Source organism: Triturus cristatus, chromosome 7, assembly GCF_964204655.1.
Source record: "Triturus cristatus chromosome 7, aTriCri1.1, whole genome shotgun sequence".
Lineage (NCBI taxonomy): Eukaryota > Metazoa > Chordata > Amphibia > Caudata > Salamandridae > Triturus > Triturus cristatus.
The window spans coordinates 940,741,890-940,755,427 of record NC_140590.1 but is presented as its reverse complement, the minus strand read 5'-3'; the positions used below and the strand labels follow the sequence as shown (position 1 = coordinate 940,755,427).

The 13,538-nt window shown below is 37.9% G+C and overlaps 1 protein-coding gene across 1 annotated transcript in view; it reads right to left on the bottom strand.

Annotated features, from left to right (window-relative positions):
• Positions 1 to 13,538, bottom strand: part of LOC146810884 (A disintegrin and metalloproteinase with thrombospondin motifs 2-like) — a 1,551,661-nt gene that overhangs the window by 223,699 nt on the left and 1,314,424 nt on the right. Inside the window, exon 15 of the mRNA XM_085617927.1 lies at positions 12,253 to 12,333. Coding sequence (XP_085474053.1) covers positions 12,253 to 12,333 — 81 coding nt within the window. The remainder of the gene's footprint in view (positions 1 to 12,252; positions 12,334 to 13,538) is intronic.

Sequence of the window (13,538 nt, the reverse complement as noted above, 5' to 3'; positions counted from 1 at the left end):
TTGCAGTTTTAAACTTCCATTTTAACCTGCAAAATAAACCTTTGGCTAGGTCTAAATCTGCCTTTTCAATAGTTATAAGTCTCTCCTAAGGAAGGCTGTTAAGTCTCACAGGGCTGAGTGCATTGTATTTACAAAGTAGGACATGAGGTTCTGACATTTTATGTGCCATATCTCTCCCATTCACTACCAGCGGGTTACATTATTACACTTAATAAGTACTAACGTCTTATAGGGAGCAGATAAAAGATATGCTGTTTACATTTAAATGAATTGTAATTTAAAAATCCTCTTTGATGGTGAAGTAGTATTTTAGGTTGTAATTCAGAAAATGCCACTTTAAGAAAGTTGGCATTTTCTTGCTCCAACCAACTGTGCCTTTCTGCCGGTGTCCTGGTACACATGATTATGAATCACTCTGCTGTTGGGGTTTGTGTATTCCTTCCAGATAGTGAGACAAAAGGGGCGTAGATATGGACAGGATGGACCTTCCTGACAGCATGCCTGGAGAGGGGCTATACCGAGCCTCACTTACACTTGAAAGGACTGTCATTCCATACAGTTTGTAGCCTTGGCCAGGGGAAGGGAAGAACTACCGGGACCAGTTTTGGGGTAGAGCAGAGAATTCCCCACACAAAGTCTGACACCAGGTATAACATTAGTACCTTCAGAACCCCTCATCATAACACACTTGGACTTGTGGAAGATTCAGAAGAAGAACTGCCGTGCTACCTGATGGACTGCCTTTCTGTCTGAAGAAGGAAAGTGGGCATTTTCTGAGTTACAGGCATAGAACAAACTTCCAGAGCCTCCCTGCAACTAACCAGCTAACCAGCTGCAACTGGACCTGCCTGTGCCCTGCTTCTGGCTTCGGCTGGAGTGAATTCTGATCGCCAAGAGGTGACCCCTGGGTCCTTGACCTCAGCTGGCATCAATGGAAATTCCTCCAAGAAGAAAAAGGTGAAAATCCTGAAGGTTGGGGTCCTTGTTAGAGTGAACTGGCCCGTTTGTGTCAAACTCTGCCACCCAGGACGACCACCAATGCGATGCTCAGCTGAGGTCAGCTCTGCGCACTGACATCGATCTCCCACTATGACCAGCAACGTGAGAACTGCAACTTTGCACTACAGTGACAACAGCCCACGATTACTACTAAAGTGAACGTCCAGCAAGGACAGAATCTTCATGGTACAGCAACTGCCTTCTACAACGCTTGACCTGCTGTTTGCACTAGAAGCCCCCTCGTTGTGGTCTCTTCCAAGGGGAATGGAACTCTTCACCCCAACTTGATAAGTTAACTCTTCTGCTGGGCTAACCTGATCCGTATATCCAACCCGCACTCAATCACGGTTAGTCTGAAATTGTGACTTTTTCCCGGTCTAGTGTGACCAGATGGCCACAAGTGGTGCTTTGTGCTTTTAGATGCTGTTTTCATCAAAAACTTTAATATTGATATCTCCAGGTCTACTGATTTGAGGTTTGTTGTTCTAATATCACTTTATTCACCAAAATGTACTCTATTTTTCTAAATTGGTTTGTGATTTTTCCTATATTCTGTTTTTAACTTTATTACTGTTTGTGGGCTGCATAAATATTTTACAGGTTGCCTCTTTTAAGCCTGACTGATATTGTGCCAAATTACAGAGGGTTAAGTACAGGTTAATTTAGTTAGTTCCACCCCTCTCAACCAAATACCCAATTTCTTGCACTGGAGATTTATAAAGTACAGATAGTTATTTCCAAAAATTCCATGAAAATTCAAAGACATGCTTTATTGTTTTTTGAATTTCTAATCTTTTGTTGACTCACAGAAAATTAAAGTTGCAGTATGATTGCAAGTGTTTTTAAAATGGTGCACACCATTCTGCTAATTTCTGGAATACATGCACAGTAGTTTTACATACTAATATGGGCGGTACTGCATAGAGCCTGGTAGTACATACCTTAAAAGTAGCTATAGTACAGAAGGGTACCTGATTTCTTAAAAGTCTATTGCAGATGAGGTATTAAACAGGCCTTAACATTATAACAGCTCCTTAAGGCAAATAACAACTAAACACTGTCTCATGATTGTCTATAGAACCTGTATATGTCTTACACACTCCGATAACAATAAAAAAGAACATATTATTAACTTATTCTGGGAGATTTCATAGAGATGGTTCATATTTTGCTTGTTGCGAATGAATACGTCCATCAGTACTGCAGCTTATTAGGTCTATGTGTACCTTGCTGAATACCTTTCAGTATGAAAAGCTTATAGAAAACTGTCATATCCGTCGGATGATGTTTTCGGTTATGTGATCAGTGATCTCATCAATGATGACATATGAGATATTATCAATGATGTAATTTAACAGGACATGAGTAAATTAATATGTGATTTCATAAGCAGTGCATGGTGGGGGTGCAAGTTATAGTCAGCTCAGTTAACGATAACTATTGAATGTCATTGGTTTATTGTTTTTTTAATTTAAAATTTACATTTTTATTTTACACCTAATTGTAATGTCACTTTAACCTTTATTTTTTTCACTGAATATCTGAGGATTTTTTAACATAAGGTAAGATATTGTCATGCTATCTAACATTAAAGTCACTTTAAGTGTTGTGATTGTTGAGTGAATTTCTAGGGTTTTTTGTAACATGAAGTAAAATCTTATTACCCTACCTAGCTATAACGTCACTTTATCCTTTGTTTTTATTCAGTCAATCTTTGGGGGTGTTTTATATTATTCACCCAACCCCTTCACTGAGCATAGCTTTAGACTGTTACAATATGGGTTTGACCTTAGATCGTGGAGCCCTGGACCCAGCTCTCTGTGGCCATCCAATACCTACGGCAGGCAACGCTTTGTGAGTGGCCAGGTCTTACACCCAGCCCCCTATAGGCGGCAAGTGTAGCACACGCAGGCAACCCCTATGAATCTCCACTGCACTTTTTTGCTGTTTACTTCTTTATTTAGTTTTTTTGAGGTGTCAGGGTACTCCCGCATTGCCACAGATCAAGCGTCACCCTCAGTAATGTGAGAAAAGGCAAGCTTCACTTATTGAAACTTGCACAGCCTCATGGTGCCATGGCATCTGCAGTCCTATGGTACTTCACAAGGGGATGCACTGGGTCCCCGTATGAGTGCCAGTCACCATACATGTTTTTTAACAAGTTTGGGACACAGGGTCCAAGTGCCCATATCCTGTAAAGGCAGCCACAAAATGTTCTTCATGGTACGACTAAACAATTAGATTGGTTGGACCCACTGGACTGAAATGGACGCTGCAGAATAAAGCATCTTAGTCAATTAGATAGCTCTAATTTCTTTTAAATGTGCGGCATTACGGGACCTGCACAAAACCAATCACCAAAACACTATAATTTAAACTCTAATTTATCAAGCACAGCTGAATGAGTCTGCACCAAATACCTACAATCACACTTTCCCCATAGTGATCTAACTTATTCCGCAAGTTGGTGCAATTCTGTTCAGACATTTCTCTGTATCGCTTCCTATGGCAGTTAACAGGGAAAATTATGTTTTGTGAAGATTTGTCCAAATAGTGACAAAGTTCTTTGCAAAAAATAAATACTCTTCCTAAGAATATCTGACCTAACTCTAAATACTGAGTGCCGACTATCACTGTGTAATATATAAATATATATATTTCAGTTGATTCTCTCCCTGTGCTGACATCTGCCACTTCCACCCAGTGACTCAGAAAAAGGAAAGCTGGCACAGCAGTCTGTAACTAATTTAAATCAGTGTTTTATTCAAGTTTTGTATGCAGGGCATGGCCAAGCGCTTTTGGCAAAGTCTTAGAATGGACATATATATAACAACACATAGATAGATAGATAGATAGATAGATAGATAGATAGATAGATAGATAGATAGATAGATAGATAGATAGATAGATATAAATATATGTCTACACACACATGCACATATATCTATAGACGTAGTGTGTATAGGATACATAACAGGTAGCCTTGTAGTATGGCCCAATGCTGTTGAGGAAGCTAGTCCTGCTCAAACGGTGTGGTATGGTGAGACGCCCATGGCAACGCAACGCAAATTAAAATAAAATAACTCATGGGGGTGTAGGCTGCCTGCAGGGGTTTGCTTACAGGGCCTGGGCCCAAGGGGTGTTGGCTCTCCTCAGGGGTTTGGCTGTCCACAGGGGTTTAGCTGCAGGCCCTGCCATGCAGCTAACCCCCCGCTAGGCATGTCTAGGGGCCGAGCTTGGTGAAGGCTGGCCACTAACAGCATTTTGGTGCAGCATAGTCTGTGTTGGCTGCTCACAGGGTGTTGTACAGACTAACTGGCAGAAGGCCATGCACTATGGGGGGTTGGCTGGGGGCTTGGAATGTCACTGAATTTACATACATAGAAGGTCACTGAAACAAACAAAGATTAAAGTGAAGTTATTCATAAGTTATGTTTTAAGAGTTTAACTTGTGTTAAAAAAAACTTTGAAATTAATAGATCAAAAAATGTTAAAGTGGAATTATTCTAATAATGAAAAAAGCTCCAAACCCCCCAAAAACCACTCAAACTCACCAGTTATACATGAATGACCTAAGTATAACTTGCACCGCTTTTGTGGATTGTTTATGGCATTACATATTACATCACTGATGACATATGAAATCTATGGCAGTGCATGCTATGCTTAGGTCATTTTCAATATACACATTATTAGGTCAGCCTAGTAGTTACACAAAATTTGGAGCAATAGCATTGATGCACGTTAATCTCAAAAGAAAAAACAAAGCTGACTAAATCAGTTTTAAAATAATGTGCCAAGCCACAGACAAAGAGGCAGACTAAGATGCAAAGGAGAAAGTAAAGACATTGAATGAACAAGAGTGAAGTATGGTATCCCCGATCTAGGATTTTTATAAAGCAATTTTATTTTTATACAAACACATTTCGCAGAGCCAAACAATACAAAAATCTGAATTTACTGCACCTTTGCCATAGTTCTAATTTTCAATGGAAATAAAATGTACTATTTTAATGTTAGTTTGCATCTTAACTTTTTTATCTTCCTGTAGATTTTATTTTTCTGAAGCAGTCCCTTCCTCTAAAAGGTACGATAAGAAGGGGAAGTTTTTCATCCCAACCATATATTTTCTCTGCTATTTTTGTGGTCTGACTAGAGACACCTGCAGTTGTCTGTCACTGACTGCATTGCATACAAAACTACATCAAGTGAGCTTTTTGTCAGGCACATGATTGGATGGCTTTCTTACCTCTCTGAGATCCCTGCTCTTAATGGATGACTTTCCTCACTACTGCATACAGTTGCATCCCACGACTTGGTAGCCAATTTCTAAGCACAAAAATATTGTTATACATTCAAGATTGCCTAATGCAACGTGGCTGCCATCTTGAAAGAATGAAAACGTAATTTTTTCATACGTTGAAGATGGGCGCCGGGTTGTGTCACGTCATTTTTCATCACACAATGTGGTAGCCATCTTTAGAATATGATTTTCAACACTTGCAAGATGGCTGGATGCTTTTTAAATTGCATCCAAACTGGCAAAACCAATAGGAGTGGCTGGTCATATCCTAGTATAGGAATTAGCATTTTCAATATTTTCAAACCTGCTCTCATGTTTGAGTATATACTCAACACTACTGCTATCTTGAAAGTATAGAAACTCAAATTGTTATGCTTTTAAGATGACCAACACATTACCAGATGAACATGACAAAATGCAACAGCCTTCTTGAAAGCATAGTAAACCATGTTTTTATACCTTCAAAATAGCCATCAAATTACATCATGTTATACTGCATTGTGGAGAAGTGTGGCTCAATGATTAGAGCGGCAGACCCTGATGCAGAGGTCTAGCCTGGGACCAGGCTTCAATTCCCCGCCTTGGCAGGTCTTGGGCTCAAAAATTCCACGGACCTGATAATTCTCGCCTTGGTGCCATTCCAATCATGGAGTCCCACTCTGCAACTCTGGGCAATAGCTTGCTTAATCTCCACAACGGTCCCCACACCGCTAAGGATGCCTGGCCTCCACCTTGGGGGTGCCCAGGATTGGACGCCTCACAGGTAAAGCCAGGATGGGTTCCACAGCGGTATTCGTACAAGCGCCTTGAGACCCTTGTGGGTGAGTAGTGCGCTATACAAGTATCAATTTACATTTTACAATTTACATTTACATTTACATTACACAGTGGGGTTGCCATCTTGAAATATAGCCAGTAGACTTTCAAGATGGACGGTTACTGCTCTAAGCTTTGCCAGTCTCAGCATATTTTAAAGTGATTTGGCACGGTCAAAGCCAATAGCCAACGCAAAGCATTGTCAAAGAGAAACCAATGAGCTTTACCAACGCTTGTTACCAATAGCTTTTTTTTTTTACCTGAGTACTGCATTAAAATTGGATGCATACTATTTTGATTCTGCTCATTTAATTGATCCAATTATAAACTGAAGGCAAATCACACTACCTCAGTCAAAATTTGTGATCCAGTTTATCACTGACTATTAGAAGTTGGTAAAGGGAGTGTACAAATTGACATTATTTCATCTTGAAACAGATCAATCTGGAGTAAACATCCAGAAACAAATATGAAGCGCCTATTTTAATGTGTAGTATTTGCACATTAATATAATTTAACACATTGTTCTAAATCACCATAATTAAATCTGAGCATCCAAACTGGGTAAGAAAATATATTCAGAAATTAGAGAATACATACATAGATTCACTAGGGGCTACATGTATGAAGCATTTTTGTGTTTGCAAACTACGGATTTTACGAATCAGGATGTTTGCAAACACAAAAATGCCTTTTGTGATGTACAAAGCCCAATTTATGATTCCGTAACTTGTTACTGAATTCCAAATAGGGTTTTGCGATTCGGTATTTGGAAGGGGCATGTTAAGGGCGCCTCTTACTAATACTGAATTGGAATTGTATGTACAAATGTTTTGCGACCAAAATGGAGTCACAAAACATTCGCAATTTACCCCTAATTGAAAGTTGGTGGTAATCTATTCACAAATGGGGAGGGGTCCCCATGGGACTACCTTCTCCTCTGAGAATGGTTGCAAAAATATTCTTCAGAGCAGGTAGGGGTACAAAGGACCACTGCCTTCTCTTAAAAATTGAAACTTCAACGTTTCATTTATCTTTTTGTAGATGCATCAAATTTTCTTTTAAGGCATACAGGCTGCGTTTAAAAAACCCAAAAAGATTGCTTTATTTAAAAGCAAACACAGACCCCAGCAGGCCACCATCCCTGTGATAGCAGCGAATCATAGTTGGTCACAAATTGCGACCTACTTCTTTAGTATTCATGAGGTAGGTCTATTTTCGACTTACTACGAATCGCAAATGAAACTCAAAAGAGTTTCATACATTAGGATTAGTGATTTTCTAATTGCAATTCTCAAAAATCGCAATTAGTAAATCGCTATTCCTAACTTCGTACATGTAGCCCAAAGTTCCCAGTGGGCTGCCAGCTATTCTTTCGTTGGAAGGATCCAGTTTTCCCAATTCTTGCCAAAAGCATGTGAGTCAATGAGTATGGTTATTATTCCATGATGATAAATTCCATGAGCTTCAGTGCCTACAGATTTTGAATCTCTCAATCCTGTTACATAATTGGTGTCGAAAAATGTACCTTATTTGTTCAGAGAGCACAGGAAAATAATTAGGCAGTTCTTACTAACATGCAATAAACAGACCTGAGCCAATGATTAATGAAACAAGAAACTCTTGTAATTTAGCACTAGCCACCAGAGGGGATTCAAAAAGACGACCTAACAGCAAATCACAAATGCTGGCCAATAGATAATAACATGTAAGGCATGTTTTTGGACATTGGTATTGTTCTCAGAAGTTTGCCTCTAAATTTTGTAATTCATAATGCTAGGACCACTTGAAAAGACATAAAGCTTTTAAGTAAAAAGGTACATGAATAACTGACAGGAGAAGCTACAAATATAAGAGTAGCATCTGGAAAGCAGACTGCTGACAGCTCCAAAACAAATGTTTTAAAAACATATTAATTCACTTTTTGAGAACATCTGACCCACATTGTAGGACACAAGCAAAGAAAAATGTAGTTGTTTATACCACTACATGCTGAAAATGGGAGTTTTGCTGTCTCAACTTCACCCCGTTCTTTTTATCTAGCTCTTTACATCGCTTTATGTGTGCAATTACTAGAGAATATTATGAAGGCATAGACATGTATACTCTAATATTAAACATTCTAGATGATTAAAATGATTGCATATGGTCTTACATGACAAACTTAAGAGCCACTCTGAGTATCCCCTCTTCGCATTTCTGGGATTCTAGGTATAGAAGGGTATCCACAAACTTGGGGGGCAGCAGCGCCACAATCCAAGGTTTTGTGGGGAAAAAGGCCCGCATTTGCCCCATAAAAACTTTAAATGACCACCTTAGTTTATTCTTAGGGTGACTAGGTTAGAATAAATCCAGGTTGGAGAAATCGTCTCATCTTCTACCTTAGATTCCTAATGCCATGATATTCTGTAATGTTGATTTCTGTTTTTTCAATGCTTTTTAACAGTTTCCCTTGTTTATCTTGGCCCTTTCCCTCTGCCATGCCTCTGTAGAATCAGCTACAGAAGTACAGGGCTTTGAAAATGCTGTTTTCTGTTCCAAATATCTGTAAGGGTCAGACCTCTTCTTTTTTGGGCAAAGAAAGTCTACATCCTCTGTCCCTGCAAACAGAATTTTATCACTCTAAATGTCCAAATTAAATACAGAAAAAGTGCCACAAGTCATATTTGTTCTTGCTGTATGTAGAATTGATTGATAAACCATCCTCTAAATTATATAGTAAAATTACCTTCAGTAAGTAGGTGAGAAAACCAAAATAATAATTGTGTGGAAGTATGACATTCTTGAAATGTTGACATTTGTGTTGCCAATAATACCAATGGGAGATGAGAATTTGAATCTAGAACTCTTTTTCTCTCTTTTAGGGAGGCAAAATGTTGAGCTAAAAAGCCACATTGAAATCTTTAGGAACAATCACCATCATAGAAAAATGTTACTGGTACATCATACACCAGCTGACAGGAAGGCTCAGGTCTAACAATTGGACATACTGAAATGGTGTCAAATGCTGTGGCCATCTTGAAATAGATTCCCTGGCTGGTATGCACTTTTTCTCTGCCAAAGAATTGATCTAAAGCTTCCATGACACATTTCTGCCCACTGATGGCCTGGAACCAAAATAGAATGGGGCTTAGCGTGTGAATTAATGGCCCAATGTTTTACAGCCAGTCTCTGAAATAAGAGAATAAGGATCAAAGGCAACAGAAAAGTGGATAGGTGATTGTTTTGTATAAATACTAAAAATTAAACATTGGCGTTAAAAATAACAATTCATATTCATATTCTCAACAGCGAAACTGTATAATGCTTTTGTCCCTATTGTATTCTGAGAATACAATGTGTTTTTGCATTTTGCCATCTGTGCTTCATTTGGACAGTTTTAAGTGCATTTGATTTTGGATTTTTGTAGTTTTGTTGCTGAAATTGGTGCTTGCCAACCAAAGTTAATAGGTTGCAATGGTATTGGCTCATAATTTCACAGTGCATCTATCTATTCTGCCATCTGAATGGATTTATTTAGATCTATATTTAAATTGCACAGATGTTGAAATGAACAGGTCTCTTTTTACAGTTGTAATTGTATAGCCAAAGTTGGTGATGTCTCTTTGCTTGTGTTTGTGCATATAAAAATGTTGCCCTTACTGTATGTGACCTACAGTTCATATCAACAAGGAATTTTATTAGCCATGTGCATTTCGGAGTACTAGATTTTACTGCTTTGAAATACGATTTCCATGTAATTATGTGTTTGATCCTTGTTGGATCCTGTAACACCAAATCACAGTCATTGTGATCGCACTATGAATGTTGTTCTTCATTTCTTTAAATATGGCCTAATAAATGCCATTTTAAATTGAGTTTTGATGTGATATACTATGCAATATTAACACATGGAAAGGGCTTTCCCAAGTAGTTATCGTAAGGGACAAGTGGGAGGGCCCGAGGTGATGCTAAGGGCCCTACTCTGCCGCAGTCAATACCTACCTAGCAATGAGATCCCCTTGGATATGATTGCTATTGCAAATCAGGCCCTTAAAGTGTGTGGTGAAATCCTAAAAAAATGTTTGTTGGATGGTGTTTTTCATCAGACTAAAGTTGGTGGATTTTTTTTGTTTGATAAGGCATATTTCTTCCACTGAAATGCACTGTAGTGAATACTTGTTTTCAATAAGGCATCTTCCTCTTCAAAAACTGCACTTCTAAAACTACTACTGCCAAAAAGGGTCCAGAAACAAATGTAAATATACGCTAGCTGAAGTAAGTCTAGTACCACCCATGTCCAATCACAGGTACTGTAACACCCTTCACTAGAAAATAATGGAGATAGGGACTTAAAACCTTATAGGAACTAAATTAATGAATTTATCAATTTATTTAAACTTTTTAAAACTATAAAATACAATGATATTAATGTTTATAAAATAAAATATCAATTATAAATGCATATTTTGTTTTAGAATTACTTAATAATCCTTTTCAGTTTAAAAATAGTTGTAATGTTTTGAAAATATTTAAATAGAATTATTTATATACACAATGTGTAGTTATTTTTGAAATATAATAAATAAATATAAACATTTTACTTTCAGAGGATTTTTTTAAATAAAAAATAATTTTAATATATTTAAAATATTTAAAATCAATTAATGCCAAATTTAAACATCGGCTCTTAGTGCGGTAGCACTTTTTAAAATGTGTTCTAAAGGTAAAATACATATAAAATTAATTTACATCAACATTTAACTTACAAACCTTTTCAATCAAGTTTAATAAACTTTAAAGGTTTTTCCTATACTTTACGAATGATATCTCACTGCCGTGATTGTGGGGGTCTCTGCCAAGTGTGTGGAACATATGTTTGTAAAGTCATATATGATATTTTTATTGGCTCTAGCGCCTATTTCATGGAGTGCAGAAATATAAATCCATACTCTTGAGTAACTTTATACTTGGAAATGGTCAACAGCCAAAAGTAGCAGTTACTCAAAAGTGTGATAGTAAATTTTCATCTGTAGACTTAGACTTACTGAAATGTAAATTTATCTTCGTGAATAGGCCCCACAGTGTCTGCCACAGTTTTGGGCTGACGCGTCATTTAAATAGTGGACGAGCTGGAGCAGAGCTATTTTATTACCTTAGATAGTGGCTGCCTGTCACAAGAGCTTTCAAGGCATGTGCTACTTTTGGCTGGAAATATACCTGTATTGTTTTACATATGTAAAGTCAGCAACAGAACAGAAGACAATAACCATAGCACAACAAAACAAATTCATATTGCATTAACCATTCATGAGAACAAAGCAGCAAAAAAAAAAAAAAACAGAATACATTATCAGCACAAAAGATTCTACACAGCTAATGTGCACAAACGTTCTTGTTACATATTAGCACCTACTGAATCCTGTGTTTCTTATACAGCAGTAAAATATGTTCGAAGCAAGCACTGCCTTAACTTACCACTAAGGAAATAAAATGGCGCGAGTGAGAAATGTTTGCAAACTGGCCCAGTGCCTTTCAGAGCTAAAAAACATAGCTGTTGTTTTTTGTTAGGCACAATACCACAAAGAAAACTATTCCCTGAGCGAGTAAATGCCTGTTATGCAATTTAGTAGGGACAAGATCTCAGGATTAATTTATGTAAAAGCACATTACAATGCCATTCTTCGGATCTTCTGCAGCATGATCCATGATGCAATAGAACCAAACACTCAATGCAATAGTTCATCTAAAAGAGCTGTCCTCCATACGAGCACCAAGATGAAGAACAGCAAAACAGCTTGCAGAGGTATCCCTTGCACAAGGGTAGAAGGACAGCGTGAGAGGACACAGACACAAATAGCAATTCAGAGCAGCTAAGGCATCCAGCGAGCCTCGGCACACAAGGAGAAAGACAAGCGGCAGGACGTCATTTTCAGATCGAAGTGTCCTGGTCCAACTCCAGCCTCGAGAGCACTGCCCTCTGCTGCTGCTGCTGTTTTCAAAACAAGGTTTCACTTCCTTTAGACAAGCCACCTACGCTAGTCTAAACTGAGTCGTGCAGGAGACGCATCACCAATTTATTTGGCCCTAGGGAGCTAGTAATTCACTTTTCAGTTACAGTACAAAACATACCATTTATTCTATTACAAACTTACCCAAATGATGCTTTGTAGGATCTGATTCTTGTATAAGCAAATGTCTAGCACCAGCTGGAATTTCAAATATCCGCATATAACCTTTTGGGTAAAAAAGATAATGTTAGCAAGGGAATGCACAGGTAACTTCCTCTGTGAGCATGTGCTATGTATAATATTGTTGCATTTCACATATATTATCTTTAGGGTGTCGAGTTATTATTACTGAAGTTTGCACACAGAAAACAATCTCCATCTTATTTTTAGAAATTAAATAAATGTGGAAAGCTTGTTTTCTTTTGAGAGATTCTCAATACTGGCAGTCATCAAAGTTGCACAGACTGGCTGAATGGGGAGTTACAAATCAAGAACGAGATTTCATAATGATGTGTGAATAACCTTCTGAACAAACCTGTGGTGCAATGCAAATGTTTTCAGAAAAATATTTTTATTACATTGTTATGTGAAGCACTAAAACCCTATAGAAGCGGTTCTTAACCTGTGGTCCATGGACCGTTGGAAGTAAGTGACACCTACTCAGTGGGTCTGCAAATGTTTATAAAATGAAATGTTATTATCATACTACCAAAGTATGTATACATAAAAAGGTGAAATGTAAAATTCTAAAATTTTAAAGCTCTGTAAATGGGAAGGAGATTGAAGTGAGAGGCTAAAAATTGATTTGGAATCCTTAGTAGATGCAGCATAAGTACAGGAAACAGAATCATACAGAATGGTGGCCTTAAACGAAGCACATGTAAGCAAGGCCAAAAGAGAATCTGTATTGGGAGCAAAGAGGAGAAAGTGATATGCTAGGATCAAGCGTATCACTACGCCTTTTAGAAATAAAAATTATTTTGTAAAAGATTCCCATTGAAATTAACATTTTGGCATTATTTGTAACTTAAATATTTCCTAATTTGTACTTTTGTTTGACGTATACTTGTGTCTGTATTTTTCTGTATTGTTTTGAGGGTCAAATCAGAAAAATTGTTTAGGCCAGGTCTCCAGCTTCCAATAATGAATTAGTTAGTGGGGTCCTCCAAAGTCAAAGGTTTACGAACCACTGCTCTACATGCATTCAGATGCACATTTATTGGCAAAATGAAAATATTACAATTATAACAATTAAGAAACAAGTGAAATGGAACACCAAGGAGTAACCATGGGCAAAGCACTACGCTACGCTCGCGTATTTGGGAAGTTGCGCTACTTCGCACTACACAAATTGCACGTAGCACAGCGCAAACACGCGTAGCGTAGTGCAGCGGTCATTTTTTGCTTGCTCGCGGTCCTCAACGTCAAGT